We start from the raw sequence: 15,446 nt of genomic DNA on the forward strand, positions 1-15,446 counted from the left end.
AACAATCTTTCCAATGACCATGTGATTCTCAGTTTTGGTATCGTCTTCAGGGGGATCAGCTGTCACATTGTTTGAGACAAAAAGAACTGGCGACTGCAGGTACCCATTTTGCTGAAATACTTAAAATTAGGTATACGAGGCAAGCACAGGCAAAATCACGCCAACGAGAAGACGAAATCGACCACAGCACGATAAATCATACCGAAAAGCATGCAGAATGGTTGCTAGAAGTATAAAAAATGTGTTCAGCATATTCTTTTTTTTATTAATCCATTTGTAGTTGCCTGGGAGCTCACAACAAGAATCGCCTCCTAGAGCTTGAAGTACCTCAAGATGAGGAGTACTTCCATATCGTCGTCTGCTCACCCTGGAGCCATAGCTCATGTGGATACCCCCAAACCCAAGCTAAGACCAACAATCTTGATATTGTTCTCTGCCTCACAATCCAAAACTGCAGACGCCGCTCCAAGGGACGAGGGCCAACAAGCCTCTTTACTATTCGACTACTTTTTCTTTATTCTAATATTTCATAACTACAAACTACTTCTTCCTTATTATATATAGTACCTTGCGCTGCTGTTTCCACAAACTGTACGTTCTCCCCTTATTTCACACATACAGAACTTGAAGCAACCCCTAGAAACCCTCATGAGATCGTATAGATTATTCTCTGACTTTTCATCAAAAAGGACCATGGTAGAAACTTCTCGACCCGCTGGCGGTCGGCCTTTCGACTTTAGCCCCTCAACTGCTCATTATCAATCTACGCCTTCTCATCATGACTCCTTTCCTGGCAACTCACACTCTATCAATGAACTCATGACCCTGAGGCCTTACTTCGCAGGCCAGGAAAAGTCACTCTCCGGTATTGCCATGCGAGCCTTTTGTCTGGGTATCGCTTTGGCTTCGAGTGGCATCGCCATGGTGACCATTCTGGCCATGACGTCGAGTCCTGCTTGGCGGGTACCGTTCTTCCTCTTTGCTCTTTCGGCTTTCCACTTCCTTGAATTTTGGACTACGGCTGAGAGGAACACTCTTGTTGCTAGCATCGGCAGCTTTCTTTTGACTGCGAACTGGCCAGGCTATGCTATCGCTCACTCAGCTGCGTTCACTGAATGTGCCATCGTCAATGTTTTCTTCCCTGAGCGCAGTTGGGCACCCTTCGGCACTGGCCATCTGCTTCTGGCTGTCGGTCTTGCCATGGTCATTGTCGGACAGGTTGTTCGTTCAGTGGCCATGCTGGAAGCTGGAGCCAGTTTTAACCATCATGTGCAAACGAGGAAGAAGGATTCTCATGAGCTCGTTACCACAGGCATTTACTCTGTGTTCCGTCATCCAAGTTATTTTGGGTTCTTCTACTGGGGTTTGGGAACGCAGTTGGTCCTTGGAAACGTTCTGTGCTTCTTTGCTTATGGCTTCGTGCTTTGGAAGTTTTTCAGTGCCAGAATCAGGCATGAGGAGGCTAAGCTGGTCGAGTTCTTCAAGGATGATTATGTGGAGTATCGCAAGAGGGTCGGAACAAAGATGCCCTTTATCGGGTAGATGCATCAAGATATAATCACGTTTCAGTGTAGCCAGGAATACGGATGGTGTATCGACACGACTCCACCGAATAAACATTTAGCCAATAAACTATACAAGCTAGCTGAACAATGTCGAGGCATACTGAAGCCTCTAGCCACTGCTATATACATTAATGGGGCGCTACTATCATCTGCTTGCTGACACTGCCATACTTTGCTTGCCAAGCGTAAAAGTACATTAAGGCGGCAAAAGGCTGTCCAAAGATAGTGAACGAGACCCAGAAGATAGTGTTTCCGATAATTTTACCAGTGTGGCCAAGCTTCATGTTCTCGAGAGGCTTGGTAAGGTGAATAAGTGGAAGTTGGAGAAACATTCCCAGGAAAGCAACGCCTGCGGAGGTCAGTATACGCGATTAAGAAGTCTAGGTTTATGCTTACCAATGATGTTGTGCGTAGGAACACCGACGAGGATCTCATGGAGAATGGCTGATACTAGGAAAACGACAAAACTGGCCACTGAAGGACTCCAACCACGACCAATCATGGGCATGTACAAGTGACGTTTGAAGTATGTGTAAACAGGCTTGTTCCACGTGCGCCAGTAAGCTCCCAAACTCTCACTGTTCCACCAGTCGTCATAGAACGATCGGTCACCGAATCTCAGGATCTCGGCCAGACCGTTCAAGAAAGACTGGAATAGCGCAAAGAAGCCAGCGAGCCAGATGGCCAGAGAGATGGTCGAAAGCTTAAGCAACCGCTCAAGGATGGACATAAGGTCGAGAGAAGCAATCTTGTCGAGAGAGTTTCGAAGGACAGGTGCAGCGTACTGGGCACTCGCAACCCACATGAAGACACTGAGACCAAAGATCTCTCCAACACGCTTGGCAACAAAGACCCATCTGATTTTGTCCGTACGAGGATACACGGGCTGGTAGACGAGCGTGGGCGCCCACCAGAAATAGACAAGGTTGGTAAATGTGATGTTTTGCGGGTAAGGACATTGTGTGTACAGCTCAGGTACAAGTTCGCGCTCTCCTTCCACAGGATGCAGGTAAGCATGCCTCAAATCACGGTTGGTGAAAGCGTATGATGCAGTTTTGAGCCAGACAACAATAGCGTGCATCTCGGTCAAGGTACCAATGAGAGGATGGTGGATCTTGAAGTAGACGACCCAGGTCGTGAGGAGCAGAGCAAGCGTGATGTTGAAGAGATGAGCCCATGCGACAATGACCCAGGTCTTGTGAAACTTTTTGCGTTCTTGCTCTGAAGGACCACCGGGAGAGCTATCATTGACACGCTTGAGGGATCCTCGCGCCTGCTGGGCAGCAGCCAGCTCAATCAAGTAGGCGGCGAGAAGATGGCATGGGATGAGGAAGTAAAGGAGAAGACCCAAGTAAACATCTTGACGACTGTAATCATGACACCTCACGCAGATCAAGACACCGTACTATGAGAATGAGTTAATGGATTGTTCAAAGAGTGCTTATGAGATTAATACCTTTTGGATGTTCTCAATCATCAATCGCAAGTTTCCAACCACTGCCAAGCGTTAACCAACCAAGCCATAACATCATGATGAGGGGCTTTAAAGTGAGAACATACCAAGCACAATCACCATGAGATTGCGAAAGCCAATAAAGCTGGGAGCAGCATCTGAATCGTGACTCAAGCATGAAGGTCTCGTCTTTTTGTGAACCGCAGCGACGTGTCTGTACTTCTGTCCAGGCTTCTTTGGAGGGCCTGTGGTAGCTGTTCCGTTGGTGCGATTCTGCTGTTCATGGGTGACGTCGTGGCCGGTCCGCCTGGAAACAGAGGCAGAGGCAGAGCCATTCGACGTCTCAGTACTTGTCGCTGTAGCCGAATTCATATTGTACAAGCCTTGCCGAGACGGCAGACTAGTCGCAAGAGAATAAACTATAAATGAGGAGAAAGTAAAGGAGGAATTGAGTTGAGTTGAGTTGAATTAAGTAGGTAGCCGACGGAGATACGACAAAGTAGAACAAACAGTCCAAAGTCCAAGTCCAAGCCAAGGGTGGCGGCTGCAAGGATGATAAGATACCGAGGGCGCCACTGTCGCAGCTGCAGCGAACCTATGGACCAGAGAGAGCCTCAAGATAGAGCACGACCAACAATGTTGATTGAGATTATCAGAGGATTGGAATGTGAGGAGATAGAGGGTCAACTCAAAAACAAAAAGGAGGTGAAAGAGAATCTAGAACAATATGTAATTAATATAACGACTTATTTGACTTCCTTGTCCCGCAATGACCTCGTCTCCTCTCCTCGTCCATCTCGCCAAGTCGTTCGTTCCCATCCATTGGATGCAGCCACGCAAAAAAACGTTAACTTTCTGTCGCAGTCTCGTCTCAATGGCGGGGCTTTCCATCCCATCAGGGCATTTCTTACCAGACAATGGAAGGGACTTTTAAATTCATCAACGCTAAAAGGGGGTCCCGGGAACTTCACCCCCCTGACATCCGCTACGTCTTGGGCCCCTCGAGCCACTGTCTTGTGGCGCTACAGGGGCATTAATCATTAATACGCTGCTGGCCCCCCCAGATGGCTTGTGATTTTACGTATCTCTGCGCATAGCATGGTGACAGTGAGTGAGAAAAGCATGTGAAAGTGCGGTTGTATTGCATACTACAGCAACAGTACCTTCCAACAATATCCATACATGCATGTAAATCCCTAGCTCGGGTAGAAGCGTGGAGTTGCAGTCTCTGCACCCCAACAACTCGGTTTACGAAGTGCTTTTGTTTTGCTGCATGAACCTCCATGAGAGGCATTTTGATCTCATCAGATCTAACCGTTGAGAATCTAAGTTTAGACCGCGCGGACTCATCTTTCTCCAAATTCCAAGAGTCACATGACCTACTCCAACAGCTCAGATGCCCCGGCTAATCGTCGCTTGCACTGAAGCTTGTTAGCTTGGACTTCAGAGCTCTCACGCGCCTGAGAGACCAGCATCGTCTTTATTCTCTATCAAATTCGATTTCATCAAACATTCATCATTGATACCCCCAGAGACTTTGTTTTCTCAAGCCTACGATTGCTACTCCATCGACTATTTAAAAAGTTCTCATTTAATTCATTGGGTGTTATTTTAATATTCAAAGACCCACTTGCAACGACGCGCTTCTCATTATCCCTACAGCGCATGCTTGAAGCTTCAAAGAGAAACTATCACGATGGCCTATGAGCCTCGTGGTGATCATGGAGGCGGTGGTCAGGGCCAGGATGGAGCCTTTGTCAAAGTTAGGGGTCGGCGTAAGTAAATCCATATCTATTGACATGCATTTTCTTTCAAGGCCCTCCCTATTGTGTTCTTTTCATCATGCTGTTTAGTGACAGCGATTGAACAAAATATCGAAATATCCAATCATGTTGCAAAAGTTTCAGGGAGTGTACGGATGCATCAGGTGTGGCTGTGATGAGATTTGGATGGGCTCTTTACTCTGGTTCTAGTATGGAGACTCACGCTCTTCTATCGTAGAGGCAGAATCTCTTGAGGCCATCAAAAGGCCTCCTGATATCTCTTCATCGTGGTTATAATATACATTCAGACTATTCATAAACTGACCATCGACATATAGGACCTGTGACTGATTATGGCGCTACCATCACACATTGGCAACATGATCGTGCCCCTAGCTACAAGGGAGGATATACTGGCGAAGCCGAAAGGCCTAGCGTCAGTTATATCGTTGATGTAAGCAATCCTCTTACACACTGACAGACATTTGTGATTGACATGAAGACAGATGCTCCCCCCTGCAGCCAGAGTGACCAAAGCCGCCGACAGCATTCCAATCAAACACCTTCACTCCTCTCTTAACAAGATCAAACACCCTATCAACGTTGTGCGATGGACACCAGAAGGTCGAAGGTTATTAACAGCATCAACGAGTGGCGAGTTTACGCTATGGAACGGCACGGGCTTCAATTTCGAAACTATTATGCAGGCTCACGATTCCGCTATCCGAGCCCTGGAGTACTCCCATAGTGACGACTGGCTGATTTCAGCCGATCATGATGGAGTTGTCAAATACTGGCAACCAAATTTCAACAACGTCCAGAGTATCAATGCGCATACAGATCCCATTCGAGACCTTGCCTTCAGCCCTAGTGACTCGAAATTTGTCACCGCTAGTGACGACCAAAGCCTCAAAATCTTCGATTTTGCCTTGGGACAAATGGAATCGAAGCTTGAGGGACATGGTTGGGATGCAAAGAGTGTGGATTGGCATCCTTCCAAGGGATTGCTTGTGTCAGGTTCAAAGGATCATCTGGTCAAGCTATGGGATCCTCGAACAAGTCGTTGTCTAACAACTCTGCACGGTCACAAGAGCACGATCACCAAAGTCCTTTTCGAAAAGGTCCGCGGCGCTTGTCTGGCAACATCTGCTAGAGATCAAACTGCTCGTGTATTTGATCTTCGCATGATGCGAGATATCTGTCTTGTCAAGGGTCACGAGAAGGACATTACCACTCTTGCCTGGCATCCTGTTCACCCCAACCTTCTCAGCACTGGCGGTATGGACGGCTCGCTGTACCACTACCTCCTCGATTCTCCCAATCCACCACCAGGTCAGCCCTTCACAGTGGCACCTTACGATAGCCCCGACCCGACTACAGTATCTGCGCAGTCAGTGTGGCCGATGCACAAGGTACAGCATGCACACGATTTTGCTATTTGGTCACTCGACTGGCACCCTCTTGGTCATATTCTAGCGTCAGGCTCAAACGATCGCATTACACGCTTCTGGAGTCGGGCTCGGCCAGGCGATACAGATGTATTCCAAGATCGCTACCATATTGGTGAAGCGGCTGCTGAAGCCCAAGGAACATGGGATCGTCGTGGTAATCGCCGACAGCGACAGGAAGAAGAGCAGCAGGAGATGGAGGACGAGATGGACGCTTTGGTTGATCAAGACGCCCCGAAAGCCGGCGTTCCTGGCCTACCTGGCATTCCTGGTCTCCCTCTTGGTGGAGGCTTGCCTGGCCTTGGATCTGCTGTTCCACCTCCCCCTATCCCCGGTGTTGGTGCTGGTTCGGGTGCTCCTCCACCCCCTCTACCATTCCCATTGCCTGGCCTTAATGGGGGCATACCGCCGCCACCTCTGCCAGGTCTGGACCCTAACAATCCTCCAGACCCTGCCCAACTGCTCGAATTGATGAAGAAGGCTGGTGTACCCCTTCCACCACCAGGAGCGCTACCTCCTGGTCTTCTACCACCCCCTGGCAGTATACCTCCGCCGCCCGGTGGTTTCACTATGCCAGTTCCACCACCTCCCATGTCTGCTCTTGAGGCTGAGAAGGCAGAGAACGTTCGACGAAGGGCTCCTTTACCCAGTCAGGAGGATAGCTTACGCCATGAGCAACGACAGGGCAAATATACGAGGGCGAGATAGAAGCGCAAACTCCGCATTCAGAGTCGAAAGAAAAAACAAAAATAACGACGTGTCCCAGTCGTTATTAGTGGTGTGAAAGTGATTGAGGGTGGCTATAATTAAGCTGCCATCCTGTGTATACTTGGCGCGGTGTCAGGCATGGTTTTGGTAGTAGTCTAATATTATATAAACCAAGGTATTCTTGAATACTACCCATGATTCATTAATTCATCCGGACCTGTCGATATGCGCAAACTATGCTATGCATGACTGATTCTATATGCTACGATATCATTGACGCCTCTGTATGCAGGTACCTGTGAAATATTCACCGGGAATTGATCGCTAAGATATCCCGTACCCATTGGTCCCTATATGTAATGCTCCTTTCCTACTGTACATCATGCTTGGTCCAAACTTCAATTGTTTACTTCTTAGGGAAGGCCTTTTGCTTATCCGCGTACTCCTTGATCACCAGAGCACATGTGTGGTCAGCACATAAACGGCGTCTTCGCTGAGGAGGAAGCTTGTCGGCGAACTCGAGTCCACTAGCACGCTCGACAGCCTCGAGAGGAACCTCGAAGTCGGTAATAGGCTTGGAGTTGGGGATAGGTGCGTTAGGAAGGACGAAAGCGCCCAGGGCAACATTTCCACCAGCACGACCATCCTCGGCGAAAATCACCTTGTAGAAGTGTGTGGGCACAGCGACAGAAGGAGGGTTTCCGATCATCTCATACTTGACATACCACTTGCCATCGGCTTCCTTCTTGGGCAGGTAAAGAGGGCCTGTGACGATGCGAACGGAAGGGTACCTGACAGTCAAGCGACGGCAGAAATCCTCAAAGTGCGCCCAGTAGTCACGGTTAAAGCCATCGCCAACCTGAGGGCACATGTTTGAAAGGTAAAAGGTATCGTCCATAGCCTTCTGGGACCATTTGCAGTCAGCAGCAGGAACCTGATGACCACGGTCAAAGCCACTGCGATAATAGTCCTTCAAGCCAGCGCGGAACTTTGCGGGCACAGACTCATCTTCGACGAAATGGCTGTGCTTTCGGTCACCCTCGCGGATAGCAAGAGATTCACGTGTGATATGTTCGACGACCCAGTGGGGGTTTCGCAGACGGCGGTCGTAGGCGGAGACAAGGCCAGAGCGGTTGGCGACATCGGCGACAGGACCAGGGAAGCCATATTCGAAGAGACCGGCGGGGTTGACGATAGCGTTGATGTCGACGGGAAAGTTGGGAGGCGGGGCAGAGGCGGGTGGGCCAAAGACCTGGGCGGGAGGAATGGAGGGCGAGGCGGTAGGAGCTGAAAGGGCAGCGAATGAGTTTGATGTCGATGGAGGAGGTGTAGCTAGAGTGTTGGTCTCCTCGACGCGCTTACCACCTCGGAGGGCAAAGAGAGTAGCGGTGATGGCGGCACCACCGCCTGCGCCCAGGCAGGCCATAGTAGCGAGTGTAGTCTTGGACATGGTTGTTCCTTGAAGCGAACGGTGAAAAAGAACGAGAAATAGAGTTTAGTCTTAATGAGCGAAGATTGTACTAAATATGAGGATATCAACAGCTAGTAGCAAGATCACGCGTGATCTATGCCCAATGGTGTTGAGTTGCAGAGCCCCGTGATGTCTGAGGTCGGTCACAAGTGAGATCGGAGTTGGAGATGGACGGACGGGACCCGTAGAATTTTTGGGTTGCAGCTCGGGACGGAACGTGGGGGACGGGGACCGGTGTTGTGCCGTACTGTAGGTTATCGTTATCAGTGGATTTAGGGGTCTTTGATGCCCGGTAGAACTTGACGTCATTGGTCAGTATTCGATCTTAGACAACCCAAGCAATTCAGTCTCAGTCGATCATTGATTCGGGGCTCTGTTTAGCCTCATTATAACAACAGTACTACAATCGAATAGTATTATCTTGAAGCTTGAGTATGACCCTCAGGCGAATGCACATCCGCCTTATTGGAGATGGGAATGTGCATGGCCATTGTGCAACGAGTGCATGCTGGCCTCCAGTTTTATCCATAATAATGCAGTTACATCTTGGGTTTGCTTAAAATAGGTGATTGAAGTAGCTGGAGTTTCAATTCAAAGGTTCATCTACTTACCGTAAACTTCGATACATGATGGTGCATGGCTGGTCACAATCAATTCCACCGGTATCTATGCCTGGCTAAGATGGTGGGGGATGACAAACCCAGTAAATTGATTCGTCGCATTAGATCGCTTTCAATTCAAAGTAAATCGAACTCGACTTGGGCTGTCATGATGAAAAAGCTGGGAGTGCTAGATCATCTGCAAGTCATGTTACACAACGGCCATGCATAAAGAACCAGTCATAGAGTAAGCCAGACAGTTTGGAATTAGTTACAGTGTAAATCTGACATGGTAAAGTATGGGATTGTATGTGAATAGCTGCCCAACCCACCACGATTCAGAAATGGACATCTGCTGTGAATCCTCGTTAATAACGCACTTTCCCCTCTTAAATGTCTTACTACTGCTACTGTACAATCACAATAAGGCGCGACTATTCGTAAGCCAAAGGCCAACAAAAAGGCCGTATCGTCCAATGGTGCGCGGATGCTGAGACGTGAGAACCTTGAGGGACACTTTGATGGAGGTGCACGGGCAAGATGACCCCCGTCTCGATGCCTCTAAAAAGACAGAAAGGGACCAAGGAGAGGACTAGATAACCTAGGGTCTGTCTGCATTCGTCTTCTGACTTGAAAGAAAGGGCAAGAGTTTCGAAGCAGTTTCCATAGTGATCCATTTGAAATAGACCCTGGCTTCCTTATGACAAAGCCCATTCTTCTACCTTTCCTTTCTTTCCTCGAAACCTCGACTCTCTTTGTCTCTATTTCGAGTTACAGCGCCTAGCTCATAGAGGTTCTCGCTGTCATTGATTGAATGCCATTGCATTACTCGATTAAAAAGGTCCCGTTTCCGTCTCGTCCCCGCTCCCGTAGTCTACCGCACCTGCGCTAGACAAAATCGCATCGGACCTTGCCCCTGCTCCTTCGCTACGTCAGACATCAACCAAAAAAAGATCGACAAGCTCTTTACGCTCTCTTGCGCTCATCACTACACTGTCTAATAAAGCACAGAACAACATCTGGGAGAACCAGCTAATTGCACAATCTGCAATATCATCCCCCAGGCCCATCACCATAGAGAGCGCATCTCCTTTACAAAAGGCGGTACACTATTAACATCATGGCCACGGCGGTGGCCTCGAGCGGATTAGACAATGATACCCGCGGTTGGATCATGTGTGTTGTGAGCGGAATTGGTAAGTCGCACTCTTCTATTTACCCCAGTGCGCCTCAAGATACAATATTTAACAATCAAATACAGCTTGCGTTGTTGGCGCCTCCATAGTATGTGTTGACGTGATCGTACGCTTGTTCCCTGGCAAGAAGAACTTTCGCATTCAAGATAGCAATGTCTTCCTAGCTTGCTCCCTCAGCCTGAGTTTCGGTGTTATGGTAATGCCCCTGATCATATGCGCCTGTCATCACTGCTAATGCGCATACAGCTCTTTTCCGCATTGTATAGTATGCTGCCCGAATCCAAGGACTACTTCGAGCAGGCCAAATGGTCTCAGCAAGCTGCTGGCCTCGTCATGATGGCCTGTTTCGTTGGTGGTTTCATTGGTATCCAGGGTGTTTCGCGAATACTTCACCAGTTCATGCCGACTCACGTCGTCGAATGCGATCATTCCCATGATGAGAATGCGAACGCGAACAAAGATACGTCATGCCAACATGAGCGGCGACAGTCCAGGGCTACCCGTCGCCAATCTTCTCGTCCTCGATCGTCCCAAGTACCTGTTGATAAGTCGCTGTCTGGACTTGCCAACGGACATACGCACAATGCCGCCACCGAGTCCACGCCTCTGCTCGAGTCGACGTTGGATAGCCCGACCAGTCCTCTCAAGCGCCAAGCATCCGCCCGCGACGACCTGCGACGACCCGCTAGTCCAACCCGCAGCCGCACAACTACAGTACTTTCAGACGCTTTTCCCGAGAGGAGAAAGTCAATGCGAGAGGTCCACAAACGCGTCATGTCCTTTGTTCAAGATACAAAGTGCAATTGCGACGAGTCGAACTCATGCTACGGATTCTCAGATCCCTGCGGTCAGGAATGTTTCAAGCATCTCAGCAGTCGTACCAGCTTACCTAGCAGACCTGGACGACAAGCTCAGATTCTTCGCACTACCACAGGCTCATTCTTAGGTCGCGGGCACGAGAACTCACATGCTCCTCAACACGATCATGACCATGACCATGACCATGACCATGACCATGAAAGCGAAGAATCCATCGAGCCTTTTGTCAGACCAACATACCGCACCAGCCGAGCCAAGTCACGCGAGCCATTGGAACCCATCGTCCCGGAAGAAGACCCCGAACACGACTCCTCATGCTCGTCTGTGTCGGATGATGAGGATGTTGAGGCCCAGCACCATCACCACGTTCCAACCAACGCCTTCTTGTCCATTGGTCTTCAGACTTCTATCGCTATTGCTTTGCATAAGTTCCCCGAAGGTTTCATCACATATGCAACCAACCATGTGAACCCCTCTCTAGGCTTCAATGTTTTCATGGCTCTTTTCGTCCATAATATTACCGAAGGCTTTGCCATGTGTCTGCCACTGTACATGGCTTTGGGTTCTCGCTGGCGTGCCATGGCCTGGTCAGCCTTTCTCGGTGGTCTCTCTCAGCCTATTGGTGCAGGCATTGCTGCACTTTGGTTCAAGGTTGCTGATAGAACAAACATGCAGCCTAGTGCGGTTGCTTACGCCTGCCTCTTTGCTGTCACATCTGGCATCATGGTTAGTGTAGCGTTGCAGTTGTTCGTGGAGAGTCTGAGCCTCAACCACAGTCGCAACTTGTGTATCTTCTTTGGTTTCCTCGGCATGGCTTTGCTCGGATTCAGCAACGCTCTTGTCGGTTCTCACTAGAGTGTTCGACTTCATGAGATATACACAGCTTACAAAAGCACCATTCATGTTACACGAACTTATACACCGTTTCTCTTTTTTATGCGTTCCTCGAGTCTTTTCTGCGCGGTGTTGGGTTGGCTTTCCGTACCTTTATTTGATTCATTGGGCGTGGACTGAAAAAAATATCTTGGGACCTGGGGATTATTTATAGAATGGACGGATACCATGCATCCGGGAAGCACATATTATAGGTACTAGATACAACAAGGACTTTCATTGTTTCAGTGAATCATATCCCGCTTTTTGTGATTAAAACATTCCATTCATCAGGTGGGGTTAATATGTCCTCATGAGGAAACTTCCACCAGGGCCTTGCGGCAGGGTATCTATTTGCTTTTCCGTTCCATCATCAAGTGAAAACGCCATTTCCTTTTTCATTTACATAGTTCTTTCCCCTATCATATGGCACCAAGAGCTGGATCGACAAGAGGGTCCTGAAATGTTGGATCGCGTGCCAAAAGAAGCATGTTGGCCTCGTCTTCAGGCCAGTCATCCTGAAGAGGACGGTAGTCCATGGATGCAGCGAATATCTCATCCTCCGACATGATGGGCCAAGAGGGCGTGTTGGGATAGCTGTTATCAAAGGAGAACTGAGAGGGATCAAAGTAATCCCCAGACAATAGCAAAGAGGGGTCGGGGTTCGGTGGGTGATACAACTCGACGTGTGTATCTCTGTCGTGATAACGAATAAAGGCTTCGTGACAGTGAGGGCATGAGATAGTTCGGTCTGCTTGGTTGGCGGCGCCGGAAAGCTCATCGATGAGATTGACTTCTTGAGATGGCTCTGGCTTAGAGAGTTTCGGACGCTCCTCGGCAAGGTGCTTGAGGCTGTAGCGAATGTGATCTTCCAATCGACTCTTTGTGCTGAACTTGTCACCACATCCTTGATCATTCGTCCAACCCTGTAGGCCGGAACTGCTTAGATCGACCTCGCCACAGACGAATCGAACTTTTTCGTGTGCCGTACGAATATGCGCGTTCACATTCGACTTCTTGGTGAACTTCTTGTCGCAGTCAATGAAGGGGCAAGGAATATTCTTGCGGTCCTCAACAGATTGGCCAGAGTGGTGCATTTCAATATGCCTCTCAAGATCCCAGCGTGAAGCTGGCTTGAATTCGCAGAAGATGCAGTTCTGATGTTCTTGGCGAATATGTGCCTGAAGTAGCACTTCTGTCGTGAATCCAATACGCTGTTCTGTACCATCGGGCATTTTTTGCAGGCCGCATTCACCACACCAGAACTTTGCTTCACCATGGTCTTTCTCCCGATGCCGTTTGAGAGCTGCCTTCGAGTCAAAAGCCTGTGTACATCCCTGCTCAGAACACTGAAGTGCAGGCAATCCTTGGTGGTCCTTTCGGACGTGCTTGCTCAATGTTTCCTTCTTCCTGAAGCTCTGTCCACAATCTTGGCAGCGGAATCTCTCCTCGCCTTCGTGAACTGCCTGGTGACGCTTCAGACGAGTACCTGTAACGAAGCTCTTGCCGCATCCTTCCTTCGGACAAACATGTTTTCGCTCGAGAGTATGAACAGCTTTGATATGCTGTTTCAGATGCTTATCTTCGATATAGTCCTTGTCGCAGCCATCGTAGGGACACTTGAATGGTCGGGAGTTGGTGTGGGAATTTAGGTGATCTCGGAGTCTCGCAGGTCGATTGAACGTTTTGGGGCAACCAGGCCATGTACAAGCGAGGGTTTTCAAATCCGAGGGAAACTTGGCCCGTGGAGTCGTAGCAGCCGTGTTGACAGTTTGAGGCGAGTCGGGTCCCTGGACAGAATATGGAGTATGAGCACTAGTCACGTCGTCTTCGGCATCATCAATGTCTAGGTTTGTATTAGCCAAATATCTTGAATTGACCATTGCTGTAGTTTCCTACATATACCATCAGGACCGCCGCAATTGGGCTTTTTGGCTGGCGGCGCTTCAGGCGCTGCCTCGGCAGCATCTCTTTTGCTCATGATGGTATCATGCCGAGGGCGACTTGGATTGTGAAGGGCAAATCGAGCTTGCAAGTGGCAGAATCAAGATGATTTTAAGGCGGTGTCCCTTGATTTTTTTGGTGGGGGACGACTTACATTGACAGGGATTAGAAGCAGGCGCGACCCACTCTACAGCTTCCGCGCCGGAACCTTTGTCTAAAGCTGCGCCGGATAATCGCCGGCAGAAACGGATTTTACTTTGTTCTTCTCTAGAACTTTTTTACGCGGTTGCACTGGTCGTTTCTAAAAACCATTCATTGCAAAGACAACCTTTGTTGACAACACTTTCGCTCTCAATTTACCTCTGTCAATAATAACCATCATGTCTGACTTCGGCGATGATGATATGGGCGGCGCTGGAGGGTAAGTTTCTTGGCAACCCCGTGGAAGCGCACGCGATTCTAACTCCTAGGCAGCGACGAGCCTATGTACGAGGATGAGGAGATCAATGACTACTACGACCCCGAGCCCGAGGAGGGTGATGAGCAGCAACAAGACGGTCCGGATGATAACGTTGTCGTTTCTGGAGATCCTTCTGCTGCCGCCAACGCGCTTAAGGGCGGTGACAAGCTCCTGAAAGACAAGAAGATCCCCGAGAGCGAGCGAACCACAACACCCTATATGACCAAGTACGAGAGAGCGCGTATTCTCGGCACGCGCGCATTGCAGATCAGGTTCGCAAAGTCTTGATGAACTGCAGCAGTACTGAAAGACTAACTCTTTGCAGCATGAATGCGCCTGTCCTTGTCGATCTCGAGGGTGAGACTGATCCCCTGCAGATTGCTATCAAGGAGATGCGGGAGAAGAAGATCCCTTTGATCGTGCGGCGGTACATGCCTGATGGCTAGTAAGTGATGATTGCTCCTACAGTGGTCGGAATGTTCTTTGTTAACGCGTGTGGTACAGCTATGAGGACTGGACCTGCGAGGAACTGTTGCAGTAAGCGAGATAAGAATTAGCACGAAACGAAACAAAACGATTGCCTGCGGGCGCATATACCCATGCGACCTTCTTTAGACCACAATCGAGCTGGAACGTCGTGCGCTCCCTTCTGGCTTGGCATATTGAGTACCCAGTGTATCAGGAGGTTAATTAATTATGTATAAGCGCGGCGTTTGAGATTGGTTTACACAGGAACTAGAAAAAACAAAAGAAGGAAATCACATTGCTTCTGTGTCTCCTTGCACGAGTGTGTTGATTGACTCCGCCGAACCTGTCGAGGAAGACGGAAACAGTAGCCCCTGGAGTATGTCCCGTTGATGAAGGTTTTCACGTCACATCTGGCCCAGCGTGGATATGCTTGGCGGAAGTGCACGCGGGAATGATGTCAAGCGAAGACGACTTGTTTGGGGTATCATGGTCCAGATAGGCTCGGCCAAATTGTGTTTCACTGAAACAACGGCGCGAGACATGACGGCATGTTCTGTTCTTGGACGGCGAATGCGCACTCTCCTCATATACGTCACAAGGTCTGATAGACGGCCAATCTCTAAGCAAGGGAGTAATCCCCCATACCATTCAATTTCGACTTGACAGACCAGACGTCTTT

General features: G+C 49.2%; 7 protein-coding genes across 7 annotated transcripts; 4 read left to right on the forward strand and 3 right to left on the reverse strand.

Moving 5' to 3' along the window:
- Positions 1–693: 693 nt before the first annotated feature.
- FIESC28_01344 (uncharacterized protein) lies at positions 694–1,542 on the forward strand (the record flags this gene model as incomplete). Its single annotated transcript, XM_031155495.1, has 1 exon — positions 694–1,542. One exon carries the CDS (start codon positions 694–696, stop codon positions 1,540–1,542), a length of 849 nt encoding a protein of 282 aa, XP_031020442.1.
- A 151-nt stretch (positions 1,543–1,693) lies between these two features.
- On the reverse strand, positions 1,694–3,390 carry FIESC28_01345 (uncharacterized protein; the record flags this gene model as incomplete). The annotated part of the gene is made up of 4 exons (XM_031155496.1): positions 1,694–1,914; positions 1,962–2,970; positions 3,022–3,062; positions 3,126–3,390. The coding sequence occupies 4 exons, from the start codon at positions 3,388–3,390 to the stop codon at positions 1,694–1,696; spliced, it is 1,536 nt and encodes a 511-aa protein (XP_031020443.1).
- Positions 3,391–4,714: 1,324 nt separating this feature from the next.
- Positions 4,715–6,937, forward strand: FIESC28_01346 (uncharacterized protein; the record flags this gene model as incomplete). The annotated part of the gene is made up of 3 exons (XM_031155497.1): positions 4,715–4,793; positions 5,120–5,235; positions 5,288–6,937. The coding sequence occupies 3 exons, from the start codon at positions 4,715–4,717 to the stop codon at positions 6,935–6,937; spliced, it is 1,845 nt and encodes a 614-aa protein (XP_031020444.1).
- A 406-nt stretch (positions 6,938–7,343) lies between these two features.
- On the reverse strand, positions 7,344–8,387 carry FIESC28_01347 (uncharacterized protein; the record flags this gene model as incomplete). The annotated part of the gene is made up of 1 exon (XM_031155498.1): positions 7,344–8,387. The coding sequence occupies one exon, from the start codon at positions 8,385–8,387 to the stop codon at positions 7,344–7,346; it is 1,044 nt and encodes a 347-aa protein (XP_031020445.1).
- Positions 8,388–10,127: 1,740 nt separating this feature from the next.
- FIESC28_01348 (uncharacterized protein) lies at positions 10,128–11,877 on the forward strand (the record flags this gene model as incomplete). The annotated part of the gene is made up of 3 exons (XM_031155499.1): positions 10,128–10,203; positions 10,269–10,399; positions 10,450–11,877. 3 exons carry the CDS (start codon positions 10,128–10,130, stop codon positions 11,875–11,877), a joined length of 1,635 nt encoding a protein of 544 aa, XP_031020446.1.
- Positions 11,878–12,317: 440 nt separating this feature from the next.
- Positions 12,318–13,876, reverse strand: FIESC28_01349 (uncharacterized protein; the record flags this gene model as incomplete). The annotated part of the gene is made up of 2 exons (XM_031155500.1): positions 12,318–13,741; positions 13,795–13,876. The coding sequence occupies 2 exons, from the start codon at positions 13,874–13,876 to the stop codon at positions 12,318–12,320; spliced, it is 1,506 nt and encodes a 501-aa protein (XP_031020447.1).
- A 343-nt stretch (positions 13,877–14,219) lies between these two features.
- On the forward strand, positions 14,220–14,840 carry FIESC28_01350 (uncharacterized protein; the record flags this gene model as incomplete). The annotated part of the gene is made up of 4 exons (XM_031155501.1): positions 14,220–14,260; positions 14,314–14,571; positions 14,625–14,744; positions 14,804–14,840. The coding sequence occupies 4 exons, from the start codon at positions 14,220–14,222 to the stop codon at positions 14,838–14,840; spliced, it is 456 nt and encodes a 151-aa protein (XP_031020448.1).
- Between the last annotated feature and the right edge of the window lie 606 nt (positions 14,841–15,446).

This window comes from Fusarium coffeatum, assembly GCF_003316985.1.
Source record: "Fusarium coffeatum strain FIESC_28 chromosome Unknown BRIP53273_contig_34, whole genome shotgun sequence".
Lineage (NCBI taxonomy): Eukaryota > Fungi > Ascomycota > Sordariomycetes > Hypocreales > Nectriaceae > Fusarium > Fusarium coffeatum.